Source organism: Oncorhynchus tshawytscha, linkage group LG05, assembly GCF_018296145.1.
Source record: "Oncorhynchus tshawytscha isolate Ot180627B linkage group LG05, Otsh_v2.0, whole genome shotgun sequence".
In the NCBI taxonomy this organism is placed as follows: domain Eukaryota; kingdom Metazoa; phylum Chordata; class Actinopteri; order Salmoniformes; family Salmonidae; genus Oncorhynchus; species Oncorhynchus tshawytscha.
The window spans coordinates 73,062,964-73,089,180 of NC_056433.1; the positions used below are offsets into that span (position 1 = coordinate 73,062,964).

The following is a 26,217-nucleotide window of genomic DNA, read 5'->3' on the forward strand; positions in this document are numbered from 1 at the left end:
CTCTTCTTCTACCAGCCATATCTCTATACAGCTCTTCTTCTACAAGCCATAACTCTATACATCCCCTCTTCCACCAGCCATAACTCTATACAGCTCTTCTTCTACCAGCCATAACTCTATACAGCATCTCTTCTACCAGCCATAACTCTATACAGCACCTCTTCTACCAGCCATAACTCTATACAGCCCCTCTTCTACCAGCCATAACTCTATACAGCACCTCTTCTACCAGCCATAACTCTATACAGCCCCTCTTCTATCAGCCATAACTCTATACATCCCCTCTTCTATCAGCCATAACTCTATACATCCCCTCTTCCACCAGCCATAACTCTATACAGCTCTTCTTCTACCAGCCATAACTCTATACAGCATCTCTTCTACCAGCCATAACTCTATACAGCACCTCTTCTACCAGCCATAACTCTATACAGCCCCTCTTCTACCAGCCATAACTCTATACAGCACCTCTTCTACCAGCCATAACTCTATACAGCCCCTCTTCTATCAGCCATAACTCTATACATCCCTCTTCTATCAGCCATAACTCTATACATCCCTCTTCTATCAGCAATAACTCTATACAGCACCTCTTCTACCAGCAATAACTTTATACAGCCCTCTTCTACCAGCCATAACTCTATACATCACCTCTTCTACCAGCCATAACTCTATACATCCCCTCTTCTACCAGCCATAACTCTATACAGCCCTCTTCTACCAGCCATAACTCTATACAGCTCTTCTTCAACCAGCCATATCTCTATACAGCTCTTCTTCTACAAGCCATAACTCTATACATCCCCTCTTCCACCAGCCATAACTCTATACAGCTCTTCTTCTACCAGCCATAACTCTATACAGCATCTCTTCTACCAGCCATAACTCTATACAGCACCTCTTCTACCAGCCATAACTCTATAAAGCCCCTCTTCTACCAGCCATAACTCTATACATCCCCTCTTCCACCAGCCATAACTCTATAAAGCCCCTCTTCTACCAGCCATAACTCTATACAGCACCTCTTCTACCAGCCATAACTCTATACAGCTCTTCTTCTACCAGCCATATCTCTATACAGCTCTTCTTCTACCAGCCATAACTCTATACAGCCCTTCTTCTACCAGCCATAACTCTATACAGCACCTCTTCTACCAGCCATAACTCTATACAGCTCTTCTTCTACCAGCCATAACTCTATACATCCCCTCTTCTACCAGCCATAACTCTATACAGCCCCTCTTCTACCAGCCATAACTCTATACAGCACCTCTTCTACCAGCCATAACTCTATACATCCCCTCTTCTACCAGCCATAACTCTATCCAGCACCTCTTCTACCAGCAATAACTTTATACAGCTCTATACAGCCCCTCTTCTACCAGCCATAACTCTATACATCCCCTCTTCTACCAGCCATAACTCTATACAGCCCCTCTTCTACCAGCCATAACTATACAGCCCCTCTTCTACCAGCCATAACCCTATACATCCCCTCTTCCACCAGCCATAACTCTATACAGCACCTCTTCCACCAGCCATAACTCTACTCTATACAGCTCCTCTTCTAACAGCAATAACTCTATACATCCCTTCTTCCACCAGCCATAACTCTATACAGCACCTCTTCTACCAGCCATAACTCTATACAGCACCTCTTCTACCAGCCATAACTCTATACAGCCCCTCTTCTACCAGCCATAACTCTATACAGCCCCTCTTCTACCAGCCATAACTCTATACAGCTCCTCTTCTACCAGCCATAACTCTATACATCCCCTCTTCTACCAGCCATAACTCTATACAGCCCCTCTTCTACCAGCAATAACTCTATACAGCCCCTCTTCTACCAGCAATAACTTTATACAGCTCTATACAGCACCTCTTCTACCAGCCATAACTCTATACAGCACCTCTTCTACCAGCCATAACTCTATACATCCCCTCTTCCACCAGCCATAACTCTATACAGCACCTCTTCTACCAGCCATAACTCTATACAGCCCCTCTTCCACCAGCCATATCTCTATACAGCTCTTCTTCTACAAGCCATAACTCTATACATCCCCTCTTCCACCAGCCATAACTCTATACAGCTCTTCTTCTACCAGCCATAACTCTATACAGCATCTCTTCTACCAGCCATAACTCTATACAGCACCTCTTCTACCAGCCATAACTCTATACAGCCCCTCTTCTACCAGCCATAACTCTATAAAGCACCTCTTCTACCAGCCATAACTCTATACAGCCCTCTTCTATCAGCCATAACTCTATACATCCCCTCTTCTATCAGCCATAACTCTATACATCCCCTCTTCCACCAGCCATAACTCTATACAGCTCTTCTTCTACCAGCCATAACTCTATACAGCATCTCTTCTACCAGCCATAACTCTATACAGCACCTCTTCTACCAGCCATAACTCTATACAGCCCCTCTTCTACCAGCCATAACTCTATACAGCCCCTCTTCTATCAGCCATAACTCTATACATCCCCTCTTCTATCAGCCATAACTCTATACATCCCCTCTTCTATCAGCAATAACTCTATACAGCACCTCTTCTACCAGCAATAACTTTATACAGCCCTCTTCTACCAGCCATAACTCTATACATCACCTCTTCTACCAGCCATAACTCTATACATCCCCTCTTCTACCAGCCATAACTCTATACAGCCCCTCTTCTACCAGCCATAACTCTATACAGCTCTTCTTCAACCAGCCATATCTCTATACAGCTCTTCTTCTACAAGCCATAACTCTATACATCCCTCTTCCACCAGCCATAACTCTATACAGCTCTTCTTCTACCAGCCATAACTCTATACAGCATCTCTTCTACCAGCCATAACTCTATACAGCTCCTCTTCTACCAGCCATAACTCTATACAGCTCCTCTTCTACCAGCCATAACTCTATACATTCCCTCTTCTAACAGCAACAACTCTATACAGCCCCTCTTCTACCAGCAATAACTCTATACAGCCCCTCTTCTACCAGCAATAACTTTATACAGCTCTATACAGCACCTCTTCTACCAGCCATAACTCTATACAGCACCTCTTCTACCAGCCATAACTCTATACATCCCCTCTTCCACCAGCCATAACTCTATACAGCCCCTCTTCTACCAGCCATAACTCTATACAGCTCTTCTTCTACCAGCCATATCTCTATACAGCTCTTCTTCTACAAGCCATAACTCTATACATCCCCTCTTCCACCAGCCATAACTCTATACAGCTCTTCTTCTACCAGCCATAACTCTATACAGCATCTCTTCTACCAGCCATAACTCTATACAGCACCTCTTCTACCAGCCATAACTCTATACAGCCCCTCTTCTATCAGCCATAACTCTATACATCCCCTCTTCTATCAGCCATAACTCTATACATCCCCTCTTCTATCAGCAATAACTCTATACAGCACCTCTTCTACCAGCAATAACTTTATACAGCTCTATACAGCCCTCTTCTACCAGCCATAACTCTATACATCACCTCTTCTACCAGCCATAACTCTATACATCCCCTCTTCTACCAGCCATAACTCTATACAGCCCCTCTTCTACCAGCCATAACTCTATACAGCTCTTCTTCAACCAGCCATATCTCTATACAGCTCTTCTTCTACAAGCCATAACTCTATACATCCCCTCTTCTACCAGCCATAACTCTATACAGCTCTTCTTCTACCAGCCATAACTCTATACAGCTCCTCTTCTACCAGCCATAACTCTATACAGCACCTCTTCTACCAGCCATAACTCTATACAGCCCCTCTTCTACCAGCCATAACTCTATACAGCACCTCTTCTACCAGCCATAACTCTATACAGCACCTCTTCTACCAGCCATAACTCTATACAGCTCTTCTTCTACCAGCCATAACTCTATACAGCTCCTCTTCTACCAGCCATAACTCTATACATCACCTCTTCTACCAGCCATAACTCTATACACCCCTTCTACCAGCCATAACTCTATACATCACCTCTTCTACCAGCCATAACTCTATACATCCCCTCTTCTACCAGCCATAACTCTATACATCCCCTCTTCTACCAGCCATAACTCTATACAGCACCTCTTCTACCAGCAATAACTTTATACAGCTCTATACAGCCCCTCTTCTACCAGCCATAACTCTATACATCCCCTCTTCTACCAGCCATAACTCTATACATCCCCTCTTCTACCAGCCATAACTCTATACAGCCCCTCTTCTACCAGCCATAACTCTATACAGCTCCTCTTCTACCAGCCATAACTCTACATCCCCTCTTCTACCAGCCATAACTCAATACAGCCCCTCGTCTACCAGCAATAACTTTATACAGCTCTATACAGCCCCTCTTCTACCAGCCATAACTCTATACATCCCCTCTTCTACCAGCCATAACTCTATACAGCCCCTCTTCTACCAGCCATAACTCTATACAGCTCCTCTTCTACCAGCCATAACTCTATACAGCCCCTCTTCTACCAGCCATAACTCTATACAGCCCCTCTTCTACCAGCCATAACTCTATACAGCCCCTCTTCTACCAGCCATATCTCTATACAGCTCCTCTTCTACCAGCCATAACTCTATACAGCCCCTCTTCTACCAGCCATAACTCTATACAGCCATAACTCTATACAGCCCCTCTTCTACCAGCCATAACTCTATACAGCCCTTCTTCTACCAGCCATAACTCTATACAGCTCTTCTTCTACCAGCCATAACTCTATACAGCTCTTCTTCTACCAGCCATAACTCTATACAGCTCCTCTTCTACCAGCCATAACTCTATACAGCTCCTCTTCTACCAGCCATAACTCTACTCTATACAGCTCTTCTTCTACCAGCCATATCTCTATACAGCACCTCTTCTAACAGCAATAACTCTATACAGCCCCTCTTCTACCAGCCATAACTCTATACAGCACCTCTTCTACCAGCCATAACTCTATACATCCCCTCTTCTACCAGCCATAACTCTATACAGCACCTCTTCTACCAGCCATAACTCTATACATCCCCTCTTCTACCAGCCATAACTCTATCCAGCACCTCTTCTACCAGCAATAACTTTATACAGCTCTATACAGCCCCTCTTCTACCAGCCATAACTCTATACATCCCCTCTTCTACCAGCCATAACTCTATACAGCCCCTCTTCTACCAGCCATAACTCTATACATCCCCTCTTCCACCAGCCATAACTCTATACAGCCCCTCTTCCACCAGCCATAACTCTACTCTATACAGCTCTTCTTCTACCAGCCATAACCCTATACATCCCCTCTTCCACCAGCCATAACTCTATACAGCCCCTCTTCCACCAGCCATAACTCTATACAGCCCCTCTTCCACCAGCCATAACTCTACTCTATACAGCTCTTCTTCTACCAGCCATAACTCTATACATCCCCTCTTCTACCAGCCATAACTCTATACAGCACCTCTTCTACCAGCCATAACTCTATACATCACCTCTTCTACCAGCCATAACTCTATACAGCGCCTCTTCTACCAGCCATAACTCTATACAGCCCCTCTTCTACCAGCCATAACTCTATACATCCCCTCTTCTACCAGCCATAACTCTATACAGCACCTCTTCTACCAGCCATAACTCTATACATCCCCTCTTCTACCAGCCATAACTCTATACAGCCCCTCTTCTATCAGCCATAACTCTATACATCCCTCTTCTATCAGCCATAACTCTATACATCCCCTCTTCTACCAGCCATAACTCTATACATCCCCTCTTCTATCAGCCATAACTCTATACATCCCCTCTTCTACCAGCAATAACTCTATACAGCACCTCTTCTACCAGCAATAACTTTATACAGCTCTATACAGCCCTCTTCTACCAGCCATAACTCTATACATCCCCTCTTCTACCAGCCATAACTCTATACAGCTCCTCTTCTACCAGCCATAACTCTATACAGCTCCTCTTCTACCAGCCATAACTCTATACAGCTCCTCTTCTACCAGCCATATCTCTATACAGCTCTTCTTCTACCAGCCATAACTCTATACAGCTCATCTTCTACCAGCCATAACTCTATACAGCTCTTCTTCTACCAGCCATAACTCTATACAGCCCCTCTTCTACCAGCCATAACTCTATACAGCCCCTCTTCTACCAGCCATAACTCTATACAGCTCCTCTTCTACCAGCCATAACTCTATACAGCTCCTCTTCTACCAGCCATAACTCTATACAGCTCCTCTTCTACCAGCCATAACTCTATACAGCCCCTCTTCTACCAGCCATAACTCTATACAGCCCCTCTTCTACCAGCCATAACTCTATACATCCCCTCTTCTACCAGCCATAACTCTATACAGCACCTCTTCTACCAGCAATAACTTTATACAGCTCTATACAGCCCCTCTTCTACCAGCCATAACTCTATACACCCCCTCTTCTACCAGCCATAACTCTATACAGCCCCTCTTCTACCAGCCATAACTCTATACAGCCCCTCTTCTACCAGCCATAACTCTACTCTATACAGCTCTTCTTCTACCAGCCATAACTCTATACATCCCCTCTTCCACCAGCCATAACTCTATACAGCACCTCTTCTACCAGCCATAACTCTATACAGCCCCTCTTCCACCAGCCATAACTCTACTCTATACAGCTCTTCTTCTACCAGCCATAACTCTATACATCCCCTCTTCTACCAGCCATAACTCTATACAGCACCTCTTCTACCAGCCATAACTCTATACATCCCCTCTTCTACCAGCCATAACTCTATACAGCCCCTCTTCTACCAGCCATAACTCTATACAGCCCCTCTTCTACCAGCCATAACTCTATACAGCCCCTCTTCTACCAGCCATAACTCTATACAGCTCCTCTTCTACCAGCCATAACTCTATACAGCCCCTCTTCTACCAGCCATAACTCTATACAGCCCCTCTTCTACCAGCCATAACTCTATACATCCCCTCTTCTACCAGCCATAACTCTATACATCCCCTCTTCTACCAGCCATAACTCTATACAGCCCCTCTTCTACCAGCCATAACTCTATACAGCTCCTCTTCTACCAGCCATTACTCTATACAGCTCTTCTTCTACCAGCCATAACTCTATACAGCTCTTCTTCTACCAGCCATAACTCTATACAGCTCTTCTTCTACCAGCCATAACTCTATACAGCTCTTCTTCTAACAGCCATAACTCTGTACAGCTCCTCTTCTTCCAGCAATAACTCTGTACAGCCCCTCTTCTAACAGCCATAACTCTATACATCCCCTCTTCTACCAGCCATAACTCTATACATCCCCTCTTCCACCAGCCATAACTCTATACATCCCCTCTTCCACCAGCCATAACTCTATACAGCCCCTCTTCCACCAGCCATAACTCTATACATCCCCTCTTCTACCAGCCATAACTCTATACAGCCCCTCTTCCACCAGCCATAACTCTATACAGCACCTCTTCTACCAGCCATAACTCTATACATCCCCTCTTCCACCAGCCATAACTCTATACAGCCCCTCTTCTACCAGCCATAACTCTATACATCCCCTCTTCCACCAGCCATAACTCTATACAGCACCTCTTCTACAAGCCATAACTCTATACATCCCCTCTTCTACCAGCCATAACTCTATACAAGCCCCTCTTCTATCAGCCATAACTCTATACATCCCCTCTTCTATCAGCCATAACTCTATACATCCCCTCTTCTATCAGCCATAACTCTATACATCCCCTCTTCCACCAGCCATAACTCTATACAGCCCCTCTTCCACCAGCCATAACTCTATACAGCACCTCTTCTACCAGCCATAACTCTATACATCCCCTCTTCCACCAGCCATAACTCTATACAGCACCTCTTCTACCAGCCATAACTCTATACATCCCCTCTTCTACCAGCCATAACTCTATACAGCACCTCTTCTACCAGCCATAACTCTATACATCCCCTCTTCTACCAGCCATAACTCTATACAAGCCCCTCTTCTATCAGCCATAACTCTATACATCCCCTCTTCTATCAGCCATAACTCTATACATCCCCTCTTCTATCAGCCATAACTCTATACATCCCCTCTTCTACCAGCAATAACTCTATACAGCACCTCTTCTACCAGCAATAACTTTATACAGCTCTATACAGCCCTCTTCTACCAGCCATAACTCTATACATCACCTCTTCTACCAGCCATAACTCTATACAGCCCCTCTTCTACCAGCCATAACTCTATACAGCCCCTCTTCTACCAGCCATAACTCTATACAGCTCCTCTTCTACCAGCCATAACTCTATACAGCCCCTCTTCTACCAGCCATATCTCTATACAGCTCTTCTTCTACAAGCCATAACTCTACATCCCCTCTTCTACCAGCCATAACTCTATACAGCCCCTCTTCTACCAGCCATAACGCTATACAGCTCCTCTTCTACCAGCCATAACTCTATACAGCTCATCTTCTACCAGCCATAACTCTATACAGCTCTTCTTCTACCAGCCATAACTCTATACAGCTCTTCTTCTACCAGCCATAACTCTATACAGCTCCTCTTCTACCAGCCATAACTCTATCCAGCACCTCTTCTACCAGCCATAACTCTATCCAGCTCCTCTTCTTCCAGCAATAACTCTGTACAGCCCCTCTTCTAACAGCAATAACTCTATACATCCCCTCTTCCACCAGCCATATCTCTATACAGCCCCTCTTCTACAAGCCATAACTCTATACAGCACCTCTTCTACCAGCCATAACTCTATACAGCCCCTCTTCTACCAGCCATAACTCTGGGTGCAAAACTAACAGCTGGTCCTAATTCAATTCCCGTTCTGTAATCTTCCTGGTTATGTAACTGACGGTGCCAAATGTTAACTGTCTAACTACAGTAGTACACTCCAACCCAGCTGGTGTGAGGGAGACATTGACGTTTCACATATTCTCACCTTCTCAAGGATTATTGTGTGTGTGTGTGTGTAGTGTGTCCAGTTTCACCTTCTCCTTGGCCACCTTGTGCGAGAATGGACAGGTCCCATCCGTCTGCTTACATGTACCCCTCACAAACCTGCAATGGGAAGAGTCTTCAGGTCATAGAGCGGCCAATCAGAGAGCCAACACAGCTGTACATGGTTGTTTTTAGGTGTGTGTTACCTGGTACAGAGCAGCCAATCACAGAGCCAACACAGCTGTACATGGTTGTTTCTAGGTGTGTTTTACCTGGTACAGACGGCAACCTTATCAGGATCATGGATATAGGGGCAGGTGTTGCCACGGTTACACTTTCCAAAGCGGTTGAAGTACATGCAGTACTGTTTCTGGGTCTTCTTCTGACGAGCGTGTCTGATGATGGCTAGACTCCTTTGAACCGCACGACTGGGGGACAGAACACACACAATCAACTGTCATGTTACAAACAGATCAGAGCGGTAGATCTCGGCTTGCATTTTGACTCAGAAAAGTGATCTTGACTCAGAAAAGTGATCTTGACTCAGAAAAGGTTGGTGACCACTGGTATACACCATCCAACCAAATGCTTACTTGCAGGTTCATTCTCCACAAGCCAACAACAATAAGAAATGATAAAAGATAAGAATAAGAACATAAAATAAATGGCTCAGTAGAATATAATAAACATGTTAGCATCAGTATAATACATGAAGGCACAATTCATAGTCCAGGATTTACACATGTTCTGGGGAAGGGGGGATTGGAGGGAGCAAGTGGTTTTTCTATTGTGCAGTATTTAGCAATCATAATACGAGTCTTGTAGCAGCTGTGTGTGTGTACTAAAGTGCCTACCTGGCCACAAAACGTGTGCTGGATGGCCGGAAGAAAGTACTCGAGGTGGGGGAAATCTCCTGTGGATTAGACCATCTCACTGTTCGGGAAAATAGACAATGGAATCAGAGAAAAGACAGCCTTTATAAAGACCAAAACATAACCAACTCAAATTGGGTCAAATGGAGTTATTAATACACCACTGTGACTGACACATTTTGTGTGTGTGCCTGTCCATGCATGTGTGTGTGTACTCAGCACTGGGGCTGCACACTGTGTGCCCACGCAGGCAGATAGATAGCCGTCAGGTCATTGCAGCCTATCTAGCTCGTCTGTGTGGTGAGATGGGGCCAGCACCAGCCGAAGCCTGGCAGCCGAAGCCAAACGTGACATCCAGTACAGTCTGAGAACATGGGACAGATGGAGTACAGGAGGGGAGTGAATGAGAGAGGGGGAAAGCTACGGAGGCCTGGTACCTATCCAAGCCCCTAGTTTTGGAAGGAGGGAGGGCGGGAACAAGATATGGTGTAAGAGAGATGGGGTAAGGTAAGGAGGCTTGACACTTATCCAAGTCTCTAATTTTGGAACATTTCAGGTGTAAGAGATATCCTCCTCATCAGTATGTGATCTTGGCACTCTGACGGGAGGCAGTCATAGTGCCAAGAAGATCAGTGCCAAGAAGATCAGTGCCAAGAAGATCAGGACCAGAAGATCAGGACCAGAAGAGGAGTGTAATCTCAGCTAACTGGACTGGTGAGATCTCAAATCATGGTGGTGGACACTGAAGGCGTGTTCAGACCATGCTGGAATGTCTGTGTGTATGTGTGTTTATCAAGAGGTGAGGCACAAGCTGTGGGAACAGAACGGAACTCCAATTCCAGCCACAGGTTTTGACAGAGAGAGACAGAGACAGCCAGCCAGCGAGCGCGAGAGAGAAGGAGGGAGCGAGCAGCTCAGGTCTGGGTTTAATCTGTGTCGTTTCCCCCCCAGCAGCCCCTCTCTCCTGTCCCAGTGACAGATTACAGCTTTATTATTTCAGATGGCTAACACACAACACATCTCATACACTACATAACCAAAAGTATGTGGACACCTGCTTGTCGAACATCTCATTCCAAAATCATGGGTATTAATATGGAGTTGGTTCCACCTATGCTGCTATAAAAGTCTCCACTCTTCTGGGAAGGCTTTCCACTAGATGTTGGAACATTGCTGAGTGGACTAGCTTCCATTCAGCCACAAGAGCTAGGCCTGGCTCGCAGTCTGCGTTCCAAATAATCACAAAGCTATTCGATTAGGTTGAGGTCAGGGGCTCTGTGCAGGCCAATCAAGTTCTTCCACACCGATCTCGACAAACCATTTCTGTATGGACGTCACTTGTGCACAGGGGATTTGTCACGCAGAAACAGGAAAGGGCCTTTTCCAAACTGTTGCCACAAAGTTGGAAGCACAGAATCATATAGAATGTCATTGTATGGAGTAGTGTTAAGATTTCCCTGGAACTAAGAGGCCTAGCCCGAATCATGAATAACAGCCCAGACCATTATTCCTCCTCCACCAAACTTTACAGTAGGCACTATGCATTGGGGCAGGTAGCATTCTCCTGTTATCCACCAAACCCAGATTCATTCATTGGACTCCAGATGGTGAAGTGGGATTCATCACCATAGAGAACGTGTTTCCACTGCTGCAGAGTCAATTGGCGGCGAGCTTTACACCCCTACAACCGACGCTTGGCATTGCACATGGTGATCTTAGGCTTGTGTGCAGCTGCTGGGCCATGGAAACCCATTTCATGAAGCTCCTGACAAATAGTTATTGTGCTGACGTTGCTTCCAGAGGCAGTTTGGAACTCGTTAGTGAGTGTTGCAACCGAGGACAGACGATTTTTAACCGCTACACGCTTCTGCACTCATACTAGGCGTAGTGCCACCAGGTGACACTACACTAGGTGCCACCGGGCCTAGCCTAGCGTAGTGTCACCGGGACTAGTCTAGCGTAGTGCCACCGGGCCTAGCGTAGTGCCACCGGGCCAGGCCTAGCGTAGTGCCACCGGGCCAGGCCTAGCGTAGCGTAGTGACAACGGGCCTAGCCTAGCGTATTGACACCGGGCCGGGCCTAGCGTGGTGCCACCGGGCCGGGCCTAGCGTGGTGCCACCGGGCCGGGCCTAGCGTGGTGCCACCGGGCCGGGCCTAGCGTGGTGCCACCGGGCCGGGCTAGCGTCGTGCCACCGGGCCAGGGCTAGCGTCGTGCCACCGGGCCAGGGCGGGCAGGGTCGTGCCACCGGGCCAGGGCTAGCGTCGTGCCACCGGGCCAGGGCTAGCGTCGTGCCACCGGGCCTAGCCTAGCGTAATGCCACCGGGCCTAGCCTAGCGTCGTGCCACCGGGCCTAGCCTAGCGTCGTGCCACCGGGCCTAGCCTAGCGCCGTGCCACCGTGCCTGGCCTGGCGTAGTGCCACCGTGCCTAGCCTGGCGTAGTGCCACCGGGCCTAGCGTAGTGCCACCGGGCCAGGCCTAGCGTCGTGCCACCGGGCCTAGCCTAGCGTCGTGCCACCGGGCCAGGCCTAGCGTCGTACCACCGGGCCAGGCCTAGCGTCGTGCCACCGGGCCTAGCGTAGTGCCACCGGGCCTAGCGTAGTGCCACCGGGCCTAGCGTAGTGCCACCGGGCCTACAATGATTGGCACAGTGTATTTGTAAGGTGTGTATAGTACTTGTTCTGTTGATTGGTGCACTGGCTGTCATGGTGCGGGACAGCTTATTGGCTGAGACGCTGTAGAGGGTGCCACCGATCCAGCGCATGCTCCTCCCTCTACCTCTCCAGTGCTGAGCTGTGGGGTGCCTGTCCTGTCCCGGGGGACGCAGACGGCTCTGGAGTACAGTCCTGGGGGTAGAGAGGGAGAGATTGGCAAAGCGTTAGTAAAGTGAAGTAGGAATACACAGAACATCTAGTTTGAAAAGTTTCACAATTCCAGGTTTTGGGATGGTACTTCTATGGGAGGAAACTGAGGTGTGAAGGAAGGATTCTAGGATAATTCCTGGGGAACACAGTACTTGGAGCATTAGGAGAACTGCTGGGGAATAAAGTACTTGGAGCATTAGGAGAACTGCTGGGGAATAAAGTACTTGGAGCATTAGGAGAACTGCTGGGGAATAAAGTACTTGGAGCATTAGGAGAACTGCTGGGGAATAAAGTACTTGGAGCATTAGGAGAACTGCTGGGGAATAAAGTACTTGGAGCATTAGGAGAACTGCTGGGGAATAAAGTACTTGGAGCATTAGGAGAACTGCTGGGGAATAAAGTACTTGGAGCATTAGGAGAACTGCTGGGGAATAAAGTACTTGGAGCATTAGGAGAACTGCTGGGGAATAAAGTACTTGGATCTTTAGGAGAACTGCTGGGGAATAAAGTACTTGGATCTTTAGGAGAACTGCTGGGGAATAAAGTACTTGGATCTTTAGGAGAACTGCTGGGGAATAAAGTACTTGGATCTTTAGGAGAACTGCTGGGGAACACAATACTTGGATCTTTAGGAGAACTGCTGGGGAACACAATACTTGGATCTTTAGGAGAACTGCTGGGGAACACAATACTTGGATCTTTAGGAGAACTGCTGGGGAACAAAGTACTTGGATCTTTAGGAGAACTGCTGGGGAATAAAGTACTTGGATCTTTAGGAGAACTGCTGGGGAATAAAGTACTTGGATCTTTAGGAGAACTGCTGGGGAATAAAGTACTTGGATCTTTAGGAGAACTACTGGGGTATAAAGTACTTGGATCTTTAGGAGAACTACTGGGGAATAAAGTACTTGGATCTTTAGGAGAACTGCTGGGGAATAAAGTACTTGGATCTTTAGGAGAACTGCTGGGGAACGCAGTACTTGGATCTTTAGGAGAACTGCTGGGGAACGCAGTACTTGGATCTTTAGCAGAACTGCTGGGGAACAAAGTACTTGGGCCAAAAGACCCATTCAGGTTAACCACAAAGTAGTTAGGAGTTGAATGATACTGCGCTGGTAATATGCTCACTGCCCCACCATACCTCCACCCCTTTTCTCTCGGCCTGTCTCTTCCACGATATCTCCCCTCGTCTACCTCCTCATCTCCCCCCTCTCTCTTCATGCCTCCCAGTCTAACCCTCCCTCCCTCTTTCCCTCCTCCTCTCTCCCGTGTCACAGCACTCTGTTAAATTGCTGCCCTAATGGAAAGGACGGCAGTGTGGAAATGGAGAGAATTGAAAAGAGGAGGAAATCAATGAGATAATAGGTAGGAGGCCAGAGCAGGGAGGGCTGCCCAGGTCCCGAAGCAACGCATTGTGCCCAACAGACACACACAGAGTCCTAGTCACACACACCGTCGCGCACCGACGCACACGCACCAGCCTAAAGAATGCACACAAATATATATTCACACAACGACATCTAAACTCTAAGCAAGTCCCCCTCTGTGCTATGTGTGTGTTTAAAACGGTGTGTGTGTGTGTTTAAAATGGTGTGTGTGTTTAAAATGGTGTGTGTGTGTGTTTAAAATGGTGTGTGTGTGTGTTTAAAACGGTGTGTGTGTGTGTTTAAAACGGTGTATGTGTGTGTTTAAAATGGTGTGTGTGTGTTTAAAATGGTGTGTGTGTGTGTTTAAAACGGTGTGTGTGTGTGTTTAAAACGGTGTATGTGTGTGTTTAAAATGGTGTGTGTGTGTGTTTAAAATGGTGTGTGTGTTTAAAATGGTGTGTGTGTGTGTTTAAAATGGTGTGTGTGTTTAAAATGGTGTGTGTGTGTGTTTAAAACGGTGTATGTGTGTGTTTAAAATGGTGTGTGTGTGTGTTTAAAATGGTGTGTGTGTTTAAAATGGTGTGTGTGTGTGTTTAAAATGGTGTGTGTGTTTAAAATGGTGTGTGTGTGTGTTTAAAATGGTGTGTGTGTGTGTTTAAAACGGTGTGTGTGTGTGTTTAAAACGGTGTATGTGTGTGTTTAAAACGGTGTGTGTTTAAAATGGTGTGTGTGTGTGTTTAAAACGGTGTGTGTTTAAAATGGTGTGTGTGTGTGTGTTTAAAACGGTGTGTGTGTGTGTTTAAAATGGTGTGTGTGTGTGTTTAAAACGGTGTGTGTGTGTGTTTAAAATGGTGTGTGTGTGTGCGTTTAAAACGGTGTGTGTGTGTGTTTAAAACGGTGTGTGTGTGTGTTTAAAACGGTGTGTGTGTGTGTTTAAAATGGTGTGTGCGTGTGTGTTTAAAATGGTGTGTGCATCTGTGTGTGTGTGATGTTGGAGGCAGGGGTTATGGGGATAAATTGCACTGGCCTGTCACTTGTGTTTGGGTGGGATTGGGGCTGGTGTGCATGGCGCAGGTCATCATTTACTGCTGGACTTCAAATGGGCTGGAAATGTGTTTGGAGCCAGAGTTCCTGACTCCCATTACAGCAAACAGAGAGGGGACCCACACACACACACTACAACTAGCTCTACACTACACACTCAGAGACAAGGACACACACACACAACCAAAACAATGGTCACACAATGACAGGTCCATGCAGTGGGGAGTCTGCGTGTAGCAGAGAAAAGAAAGAAGGTACATCACAGATCCTCAGTTAGCTCCCTTTCTCCCTCTACCACACCGGGCCATAACTCACCAGCAGAGACACTCAGTTTCACAAATACAAGATCAGTGTGTGCCCTACACAGGGCAACTGGAGCCAAGGGAGTCGTAATGGTGGCTAATATAGGAGCAGTGACTGGCTCCCAGGGAGGCTTTAGCAGGGCCCCACAGCCAGGGGAGCCATCGTGGAGGTTAATGTGGATATGACATGAACACTTAACATAGACAGCAGTTAACCCTGACACATGGTGCAGGATAAGGGAGGGGTGAGGGAGCATTGGGGGAAATGTCAATGTGTGTGGAAGTGTGTGGTTGAGTGTGTATGAGTAAACGTGCGTGTGCGCGTGTGTTCATACAGTATGAGAGAATGTGTGTGTCTATAGCCTATACAAGAGTGTCTGCATGAGTGTGTTTGTGTGTATGCGTGCGTGCGTGCGTGTGTATGCATGCGTGTGTGTTTGTGTGTATGCATGCGTGTGTGTTTGTGTGTATGCGTGTGTGTGTTTGCGTGTGTGTGTGTGTGTGTGTGTGTGTGTATGCGTGTGTGTGTTTGCATGCGTGTGTGTGTGTGTTTGCATGTAATTGAGTGTAATTTGAGGTAGGCAGCTGTCTGAATGAGTTCCCCCCCTCCAGCACAACATCATTACTGATAACAGTCTCTGTGGGACCATATTAACTTCTATACACCACCCCTACTATCACAATGTAATCTCCCTATTAATGAGAAAGATGAGGAGAGAGGGAAGGAGGATGGAAGGGAGTGAGAGAGACGGAGAGAGGCCGGGAGTGAGAGAGACGGAGAGAGGCCGGGAGGGAGAGAGACGGAGAGAGGCCGGGAGGGAGAGATGCCGGGAGAGACGGAGAGATGCCGGGAGGGAGAGAGGCCGGGAGAGATGCCGGGAGGGAGAGAGACGGAGAGAGGCCGGGAGGGAGAGACGGAGAGAGGCCGGGAGGGAGAGAGACGGAGAGAGGCCGGGAGGGAGAGAGACGGAGAGAGGCCGGGAGGGAGAGAGACGGAGAGAGGCCGGGAGGGAGAGAGACGGAGAGATGCCGGGAGGGAGACGGAGAGATGCCGGGAGGGAGACGGAGAGATGCCGGGAGGGAGAGAGACCGGGAGAGAGACGGAGAGATGCTGGGAGGGAGAGAGACGGAGAGAGGCCGGGAGGGAGAGAGACGGAGAGATGCCGGGAGGGAGAGATGCCGGGAGAGAGACGGAGAGATGCCGGGAGGGAGAGAGGCCGGGAGGGAGACGGAGAGAGGCCGGGAGGGAGAGAGACGGAGAGAGGCCGGGAGGGGGAGAGACACGGAGAGAGGCCGGGAGGGAGAGAGACGGAGAGAGGCCGGGAGGGAGAGAGACGGAGAGAGGCCGGGAGGGAGAGAGACGGAGAGAGGCCGGGAGGGAGAGAGACGGAGAGAGGCCCGGAGGGAGAGAGACGGAGAGAGGCCGGGAGGGAGAGAGACGGAGAGATGCCGGGAGGGAGAGAGACGGAGAGATGCCGGGAGGGAGAGAGACGGAGAGAGGCCCGGAGGGAGAGAGACGGAGAGAGGCCGGGAGGGAGAGAGACGGAGAGATGCCGGGAGGGAGAGAGACGGAGAGATGCCGGGAGGGAGAGAGACGGAGAGATGCCGGGAGGGAGAGAGACGGAGAGATGCCGGGAGGGGGAGAGGCCGGGAGAGAGACGGAGAGATGCCGGGAGGGGGAGAGGCCGGGAGAGAGACGGAGAGAGGCCGGGAGGGAGAGAGACAGAGAGAGACGGAGAGAGGCCGGGAGGGAGAGAGACCGGGAGGGAGAGAGACGGAGAGAGGCCGGGATGGAGAGAGACGGAGAGAGGCCGGGGTGAGAGAGACGGAGAGAGGCCGGGAGGGAGAGAGACGGAGAGAGGCCGGGAGGGAGAGAGACGGAGAGAGGCCGGGAGGGAGAGAGACGGAGAGAGGCCGGGAGGGAGAGAGACGGAGAGAGGCCGGGAGGGAGAGAGACGGAGAGAGGCCGGGAGGGAGAGAGACGGAGAGAGCCCGGGAGGGAGAGAGACGGAGAGAGGAGGCCGGGAGGGAGAGAGACGGAGAGAGGCCGGGAGGGAGAGAGACGGAGAGAGGCCGGGAGGGAGAGAGACGGAGAGAGGCCGGGAGGGAGAGAGACGGAGAGAGGCCGGGAGGGAGAGAGACGGAGAGAGGCCGGGAGGGAGAGAGACGGAGAGAGGCCGGGAGGGAGAGAGACGGAGAGAGGCCGGGAGGGAGAGAGACGGAGAGAGGCCGGGAGGGAGAGAGACGGAGAGAGGCCGGGAGGGAGAGAGACGGAGAGAGGCCGGGAGGGAGAGAGACGGAGAGAGGCCGGGAGGGAGAGAGACGGAGAGAGGCCGGGAGGGAGAGAGACGGAGAGAGGCCGGGAGGGAGAGAGACGGAGAGAGGCCGGGAGGGAGAGAGACGGAGAGAGGCCGGGAGGGAGAGACGGAGAGAGGCCGGGAGGGAGAGAGACGGAGAGAGGCCGGGAGGGAGAGAGACGGAGAGAGGCCGGGAGGGAGAGAAATCAGGAGGCCCGGGAGGGAGAGAGGCCAGGAGGCCCGGGAGGGAGAGAGGCCAGGAGGCCCGGGAGGGAGAGAGGCCAGGAGACCCGGGAGGGAGAGAGGCCAGGAGACCCGGGAGGGAGAGAGGCCAGGAGACCCGGGAGGGAGAGAGGCCAGTAGACCCGGGAGGGAGAGAGGCCAGGAGACCCGGGAGGGAGAGAGGCCAGGAGACCCGGGAGGGAGAGAGGCCAGTAGACCCGGGAGGGAGAGAGGCCAGTAGACCCGGGAGGGAGAGGCCGGGACAAAATTCACAGAGAAATGTGAAAGATCTGTCATTCTCATTGAAAGTCTAAAAAGTGGTAGTTCTGTTCTATGTGTGCTATTTTTATGCTTCCCGTTTTTAATGTTTAGTTTTTTTATGTTTAGTTTTGTACACCAACTTCAAACAGTTGAAAATACAATATTTCTGGTTCTGGAAAATATTTCACAGTGGTTTAGATGGTACAATGATTTTCTACACTATACTTGCTTGTTTTGTCATATAAACTGAAATTAGGCGAACTATTAAATCTTAGCAACCAGGAAATAGTGGAGTGATTTCTGCTATAGCACATCTTTAACCACAATCATTCACATTACTTTAATAATATATTTCAGTTGTTGTGTATATTACATTTCTTTTATTTAATGACAATTATTTAATTCCAACAACTCATCTCTATAGAGCTGCTGCCTATGCTGTCTGACAAGATCACTTTTTTAGTAGTAAATAAGGCATATTTTTATGACTGCTGAATACTAACTATCAATGACTTAGATGATGTATTTTCAGGTAGAGAAGCAACTGCTCTTTATCCTTATCGATCACGTCTTCTCTCTTTCCGTTTGGAATGGATTATGGTTATTCTAGTTAATTACCACGTTTCTTGCGCCAAAACTACTGTATGCCAAATATTGGCCTGTTGGAAACTACAACCCCCTACTACATCGTACAGTTTGGGCTTGATCTGATTTATCTCTAGAGAAAATGCAGTTAGAAAATGTGCATTGAGCTAAAAAAAAAAAAAAATAGTTTTGTTACCCTTGACCCCCCCAGCAAGAGATCTGTTATCAGAGCTCCTCTAGGTCTGTCTGCCACACAAATCCTCCTCTGTCGGACAGCGTGCTCGTTTCAGGGTGGAGCCCTTTCACAGCCACGCAGATATACCACTCTGTCCCCCTAGGCCTGGGGGATACACTCTCACTGCATACACATCATCTCAATCACCATGGTGATTCTTTAATGGGACAAACAATGAGGAATGAGAGGAGGTGTATTAGTGGGGACAAGAGAGATTCAGAGCTGGTGTGTGTTTGGGGGTGTACGTGTGTGTGGGGGGTATGTGTGTGTGTGTGTGTGTGTGTGTGTGTGTGGAGGGAGTATGTATGTGTGTGTGTGTGTGTGTGTGTGGGGAGTATGTATGCGTGTGTGTGTGTGTGGGGAGTATGTATGCGTGTGTGTGTGTGTGGGGAGTATGTATGTGTGTGTGGGGGGGAAGTATGTGTGTGGGGGGAGTGTTTGTGTGTGTGTGAGACAAAGCAGATATTTACAGCCCAGGTAGATTGACCCCATAGACCATGATCCCACAGGGTTATAGATGGTGAGTGGAGAGGAGGGGAGGAAATAGAGAGAAAAGAAGAGAGGAGGGAAGGAAATAGAGAGGAGAAGAGGGAGAGAAGAGGAGGGGAGGAAATAGAGAGAAAAGAGGAGAAGAGGAGGAAATAGAGAGAAAAGAGGAGAAGAGAGGAGGAAATAGAGAGGAGAAGAGGGAGAGAAGAGGAGGGGAGGAAATAGAGAGAAAAGAGGAGAAGAGAGGAGAAGAGGGAGAGAAGAGGAGGGGAGGAAATAGAGAGGAGAAGAGGAGGGGAGGAAATAGAGAGGAGAAGAGGGAGAGAAGAGGAGGGGAGGAAATAGAGAGAAAAGAGGAGAAGAGAGGAGGGGAGGAAATAGAGAGGAAAAGAGGGAGAGAAGAGGAGGGGAGGAAATAGAGAGGAGAATAGGGAAAGAAGAGGGGAGGAAATAGAGAGAGAAGAGGGAGAGAAGAGGAGGGGAGGAAATAGAGAAGAGAAGAGGGGAGGAAATAGAGAGGAGAATAGGGAAAGAAGAGGGGAGGAAATAGAGAGAGAAGAGGGAGAGAAGAGGAGGGGAGGAAATAGAGAGAAGAGAAGAGAGGAGGGGAGGAAATAGAGAGGAGAAGAGAGAAGAGGAGGGGAGGAAATAGAGAGAAGAGGAGAAGAGAGGAGGGGAGGAAATAGAGAGGAAAAGAGGGAGAGAAGAGGAGGGGAGGAAATAGAGAGGAGAATAGGGAAAGAAGAGGGGAGGAAATAGAGAGAGAAGAGGGAGAGAAGAGGAGGGGGAGGAAATAGAGAGAAGAGAGGAGGGGAGGAAATAGAGAGGAGAAGAGAGAAGAGGAGGGGAGGAAATAGAGAGAAGAGGAGAAGAGAGGAGGGGAGGAAATAGAGAGAAGAGGAGAAGATGAAAGAGAGAAGAGAAGGGAAGAAATTGAGAGAAAAGAGAGAGGAACTCCCTTGTGATTATATTCTGAGTGTTTGCATGCCTGTGAGTGTGTGTGTGTGTGTGTGTGTGTGCCACTCTCACCATGCGCAACACACAGATGAAGGAAAGAGCGATTCAGCACTACTACTGGTGTTGATGAATGATCTGACTTTTGTTTTGGTGACAGGGAAGAATTTGGGGGTCGCGCAAGTGCTCTGAATAATGCTGCTCTGTTCTGTTCTGTTGGCCTGCAGCGAAAGCATTCGTAAGCTCATATTGGAAAAACAGTTACCCTTGGAACAGACTGAGCAGCACAAACAGTCATCTAGCCAATTCCTACAGCGAGGAGATGAAGACTACACTCTGCCTAAAGCCATGCAGTTACAATGGTCCCAAACACGCATTAAGACAATGAAATCTACACTAGTGTAAGGGACTACTCTGAGCAAATGAACATCAAATGAAGACAAAGCAATCAGAAAGCTGGAGATGACCCCAGGTGTTGATGACAGCGTATCTGTGTAAGAAAGAGGGAAGACTAGAAGTGTGAATGAGAAGTAAAAACGTGAGAATAGAAAGTAAGAAGGGGTAGGTGAGAATGTGATGATGGATCTGATAAGTAGTGAGTAGAGGAGTACATTGCGGTATGAGAAGGGAGGAGTGTGAGTAAGTGATGGGATAAAGAAGAGGAGAGCGTAGCAGCCTTTATTGCCTTGTCTCCCTCATCCTCTACTGATCAATACAGGAGCACTAAACGAGATGAGACCAGGGCACAACAGACCAGGTTGTGTGCGCACACACCAGCGTCTCAACAGTAGTTCAAAATAAACAATCAAGCATTATTAAATGCCAAAGAAAACTGAGAAGATGATAGGGAGCTAGATGAAAAGAGTGAATGAGCATGGAGAATATGGATACGGAGACAGGGAAACATAGGAAGAGGATGAAAACTGAGAAGATGAGAAGGAGAAAAACTAACGAGACAAATGGACAGACAAACAAAAATAAATATGGGCAGCAATAGAAAGATGCAGAGGGAAAGAGAGAAAGAAAGAGAAAGTGTGAGGGAGGTAACTAAGGGACAGAGTAGTAGAGAAAAGGAGGGAAGGCTGGAGCGAGGAAGGGAGGGATGGTGGGCAGTAATTTATCCTGGGGTACGCTGCATGCTTTACGGCTTTCTTAATTCAACTCCTGCTACTATTAATGGACTTAATGTTGAGATGATATCTATTTTCTGGTGGTGGGGGCTGAAATACGACAACCATTCACCCCCCCACCCAGACTCCTCCAGCACGCAATCAACCACAATGCCCATTACTGCTGACACCATATGACATGCTTGGTAGGGGATGGGTCACTTCCTTGGTCCTAGGTGGGAGACAAACAGAAGACAGAGAGAGGGGACTAAAGGGTGACCGGGAGCTCAGATAGGTAAGAGGGAGGTGCCCACTGCCCATGTGTGGCTGGTGCTGGTCACTATTTGCCAAGGGCATCAAGCCTCACCTTAGAAATGATAATTAACCATATTTAGTCCCACAGCGACATGATGAGTGTGAGGCTACAGCTTGGGAATATCTAAAGGACAATCAGGACCATCCCCTGGGGTTCTGGAGCTCTGGCAAAACCAATCAGGACCTTCCCTGGGGTTCTGGAGCTCTGGCAAAACTAATCAGGACCTTCCCTGGGGTTCTGGAGCTCTGGCAAAACCAATCAGGACCTTCCCTGGGGTTCTGGAGCTCTGGCAGAACCAATCAGGACCTTCCCTGGGGTTCTGGAGCTCTGGCAGAACCAATCAGGACCTTCCCTGGGGTTCTGGAGCTCTGGCAAAACCAATCAGGACCTTCCCTGGAGTTCTGGAGCTCTGGCAGAACCAATCAGGACTTTCCCCTGGGGTTCTGGAGCTCTGGCAGAACCAATCAGGACCTTCCCTGGAGTTCTGGCCGAACCAATCAGGACCTTCCCTGGGGTTCTGGAGCTCTGGCAGAACCAATTAGGAACTTCCCTGGGGTTCCGGAGCTCTGGCAGAACCAATCAGGACCTTCCCCTGGGGTTCTGGAGCTCTGGGAGAACCAATTAGGACCTTCCCCTGGGGTTCTGGAGCTCTGGGAGAACCAATTAGGACCTTCCCCTGGGGTTCTGGAGCTCTGGGAGAACACACCACCACCTGCTCCTGAAAACACTGAAGCCTTGGGACACTGATGATGACTTGGTGAGTGTGTATGATGAGACTGAAGCCTTGGGATACTGATGATGACTTGGTGAGTGTGTATGATGAGACTGAATCCTTGGGACACTGATGATGACTGGGTGAGTGTGTACGATGACACTGATGATGACTGGGTGAGTGTGTATGATGAGACTGAAGCCTTGGGACACTGATGATGACTGGGTGAGTGTGTACGATGACACTGATGATGACTGGGTGAGTGTGTATGATGAGACTGAAGCCTTGGGACACTGATGATGACTGGGTGAGTGTGTACGATGACACTGATGATGACTGGGTGAGTGTGTACGATGACACTAATTCCTTGGGACACTGATGATGACTGGGTGAGTGTGTACGATGACACTGATGATGACTGGGTGAGTGTGTACGATGACACTGATGATGACTGGGTGAGTGTGTACGATGACACTGATGATGACTGGGTGAGTGTGTACGATGACACTAATTCCTTGGGACACTGATGATGACTGGGTGAGTGTGTACGATGAGCTAGAGATGGGGTAGTTCTAGTCAGTGGAGGGGTACGATGAGCCGACAGAGCTATAGATAAAAGGTTCAGGGGTGTTAGAGAGTCAGACAGATTGAGGTAGTGAGGGGACGTAAGGAGGGCGGAGGATACAGGAGGGGGTCTGGGGAGAACCTCTTCTCTCCCAGTGGACCTGTCCTGTCCCCCAGATCTCCAGACTTGGTGATATTTCACGGGATGTCGCGTGGCTCAAATTGAAAAACCCTTGATGAATCAATATTTACTGCAGCGGCTAAATGAATAGTAATAAGTCACCGGAGGCCCTAAATCTAGTTTAAAGCCCCGTGCAGCCAGGCCCACTGTTTCATCTAGCTCAATCTGAATTACACAAATGAGATTCCACACACAGACACACACGCAGGGGAATTAAGATAACTGTGCAACACATCAACAACACACAAAACAAAACGGGCAAACAGTAAGTAACAGAATCTTCCTAATGGGGAGAGACTACAGCATCTCTCCAAGCTGAAATATAACAGCCATGTGTGTCTGTATCTCTTCTGAGTTAGTGGCTGATGTCTCACAGGGCTCCAGACACCTGCAAACACACACGCACAGCAGGTGGCCACGGCTACAAAGACAAAACACACCCGCACTGCACTCCAACTGAACCCTGTATACTATGAATATAACAGTGTGTGTGTGTGAGAGATATACAACGGCTTGTAATCTCCTCCCACCACAGCACATTGTGAGGCTTAGGGAAACAGGGTAGCATTAACGCACAAAGGCATTTTAATACATTAATCAACTCCATAACCACATGACCTATTCATCACCTGTGTAATAAAACCATAAGCCTATGTTAATAATCATAATACACCATTAACTGTTTAACTGTCCCATGGTGAGGAGGTCATGAATAACACATTAACGTATCGCCTGTCGCCCAATAATGACCACATCATAAACATTCATTAACTCTCCCTCTGTCCCCCAGTTATGACCTCACAACCACTTCATAACATCTGTAGAACCCTTCCCATCATCTCATTCTATCGCTTCCATCATTCTGTCTCTGGTCTATCGTTCTGTACGCCTCCCTCACAGAGAGCGAAAGAAAGACAGAATGGATGAGTGTTAAAGAGATATGGAGGGATAAAGAGAAGGGTTAAGTTAGAGCCTTGTAAATCACATGTACATCTCACCCATCACAAGTGCCTATTATGCTAATTAACGTAGAATTAGCTCAGTGGATTTCCCCACTCAGAATAAGAGAGCGTGATAGAAAAAATGAACGATAAAGAGAAAGGTTTCCATTGATCATCCTTGAGATGTTTCTACAACTTGATTGGAGTCCACATGTGGTAAATTCAATAGATTGGGCATGACTTGAAAAGGCACACACCGGTCTATAAACTCAGCAAAAAAAGAAACTTCCTCTCACTGTCAACTGCGTTTATTTTCAACAAACTTAACATGTGTAAAAATGTGTGACTAACAGAAATGGAATAATGTGTCCCTGAACAAAGGGAGGTCAAAATCAAAAGTAACAGTCAGTATCTGGTTTGGCCACCAGCTGCATTAAGTACTGCAGCGCATCTCCTACTCATGGACTGCACCAGATTTGCCCGTTCTAGCTGTGAGATGTTATCCCACTCTTCCACCAAGGCACCTACTTGCAAGTTCCCAGACATTTCTGGGGAGAATGGCCCTAGCCCTCACCCTTCGATCCAACAGGTCCCAGACGTGCTCAATGGCATTGAGATCCGGGCTCTTTGCTGGCCATGGCAGAACACTGACATTCCTGTCTTGCAGGAAATCACAAATAGAATGAGCAGTATGGCTGGTGGCATTGTCATGCTGGAGGGTCATGTCAGGATGAGCCTGCAGGAAGGGTACCACATAAGGGAGGAGGATGTCTTCCCTGTAACGCACAGCATTGAGATTGCCTGCAATGACAACAAGCTCAGTCCAATGACGCTGTGACACACCGCCCCAGACCATAACGCACCCTCCACCTCCAAAATCGATCCCGCCCAGAATACAGGTCTCGGTGTAACGCGCATTCCTTCAACGATAAACACAAATCCGACCATCACCCCTGGTGAGACAAAACCGCGACTCGTCAGTGAAGAGAACTTTTTGCCAGTCCTGTCTGATCCAGCGACGGTGGGTTTGTAACCATAGGCGACGCTGTTGCCGGTGATGTCTGGTGAGGACCTGCCTTACAACAGGCCTACAAGCACTCAGTCCAGCCTCTCAGCCTATTGCGGACAGTCTGAGCACTGATGGAGGGATTGTGCGTTCCTGGTGTAACTCGGGCAGTTGTTGTTGCCATCCTGTACCTGTCCCGCAGGTGTGATGTTCGGATGTACCGATCCTATGCAGGTGTTCTTACACGTGGTCTGCCACTGCGAGGACGATCAGCTATCCATCCTTTCTCCCTGTAGCGCTGTCTTAGGTGTCTCACAATACCTCCCTGGCCACATCTGCAGTCCTCATGCCTCCTTGCAGCATGCCTAAGGCACGTTCACACAGATGAGCAGAGACCCTGGGCATCTGTGTTTTTCAGTCAGTAGAAAGGCCTCTTTAGTGTCCTAAGTTTTCATAACTGTGACCTTAATTGCCTAGTGTCTGTAAGCTGTTAGTATCTTAACGAAGGGTACCAACAAATTTCTGTAGCATTGAAGGTCCCCAAGAACACTGTGTCCTCCATCATTCTTGAATGGAAAAAGTTTGGAACCACCAAGACTCTTCCTAGAGCTGGTCTCCTGGCCAAACTGAGCAATCGGGGGAGAAGGGCCTTGGTCAGGGAGGTGACCGGGAACCCAATGGTCACTCTGACAGAGCTCCGGAGTTCGTCTGTGGAGATGGGAGAACCTTCCAGAACGACAACCATCTCTGCAGCACTCCACCAATCAGGCCTGCATGGTAGAGTGGCCAGATGGAAGCCACTCCTCAATAAAAGGCACATGACAGCCCTCCTGGAGTTTGCCAAAAGGCACCTAAAGACTCTCAGACCATGAGAAACAAGATTCTCTGGTCTGATGAAACCAAGAATGAACTCTTTGGCCTGAATGCCAAGTGTCACATCTGG

The 26,217-nt window shown here is 48.4% G+C and overlaps 1 protein-coding gene across 2 annotated transcripts in view; it reads right to left on the bottom strand.

Moving 5' to 3' along the window:
- LOC112251332 (zinc finger CCCH domain-containing protein 3) overlaps positions 1–26,217 on the bottom strand; it is a 143,729-nt gene that overhangs the window by 59,563 nt on the left and 57,949 nt on the right. For both annotated transcript variants that reach the window (XM_042322338.1, XM_042322339.1), the window contains exons 5-8: positions 12,502–12,671; positions 9,810–9,888; positions 9,228–9,383; positions 9,006–9,075 (exon numbers count right to left, since the gene is read on the bottom strand). In XM_042322338.1, the coding sequence (XP_042178272.1) occupies positions 9,006–9,075; positions 9,228–9,383; positions 9,810–9,888; positions 12,502–12,671 (475 nt within the window). The remainder of the gene's footprint in view (positions 1–9,005; positions 9,076–9,227; positions 9,384–9,809; positions 9,889–12,501; positions 12,672–26,217) is intronic.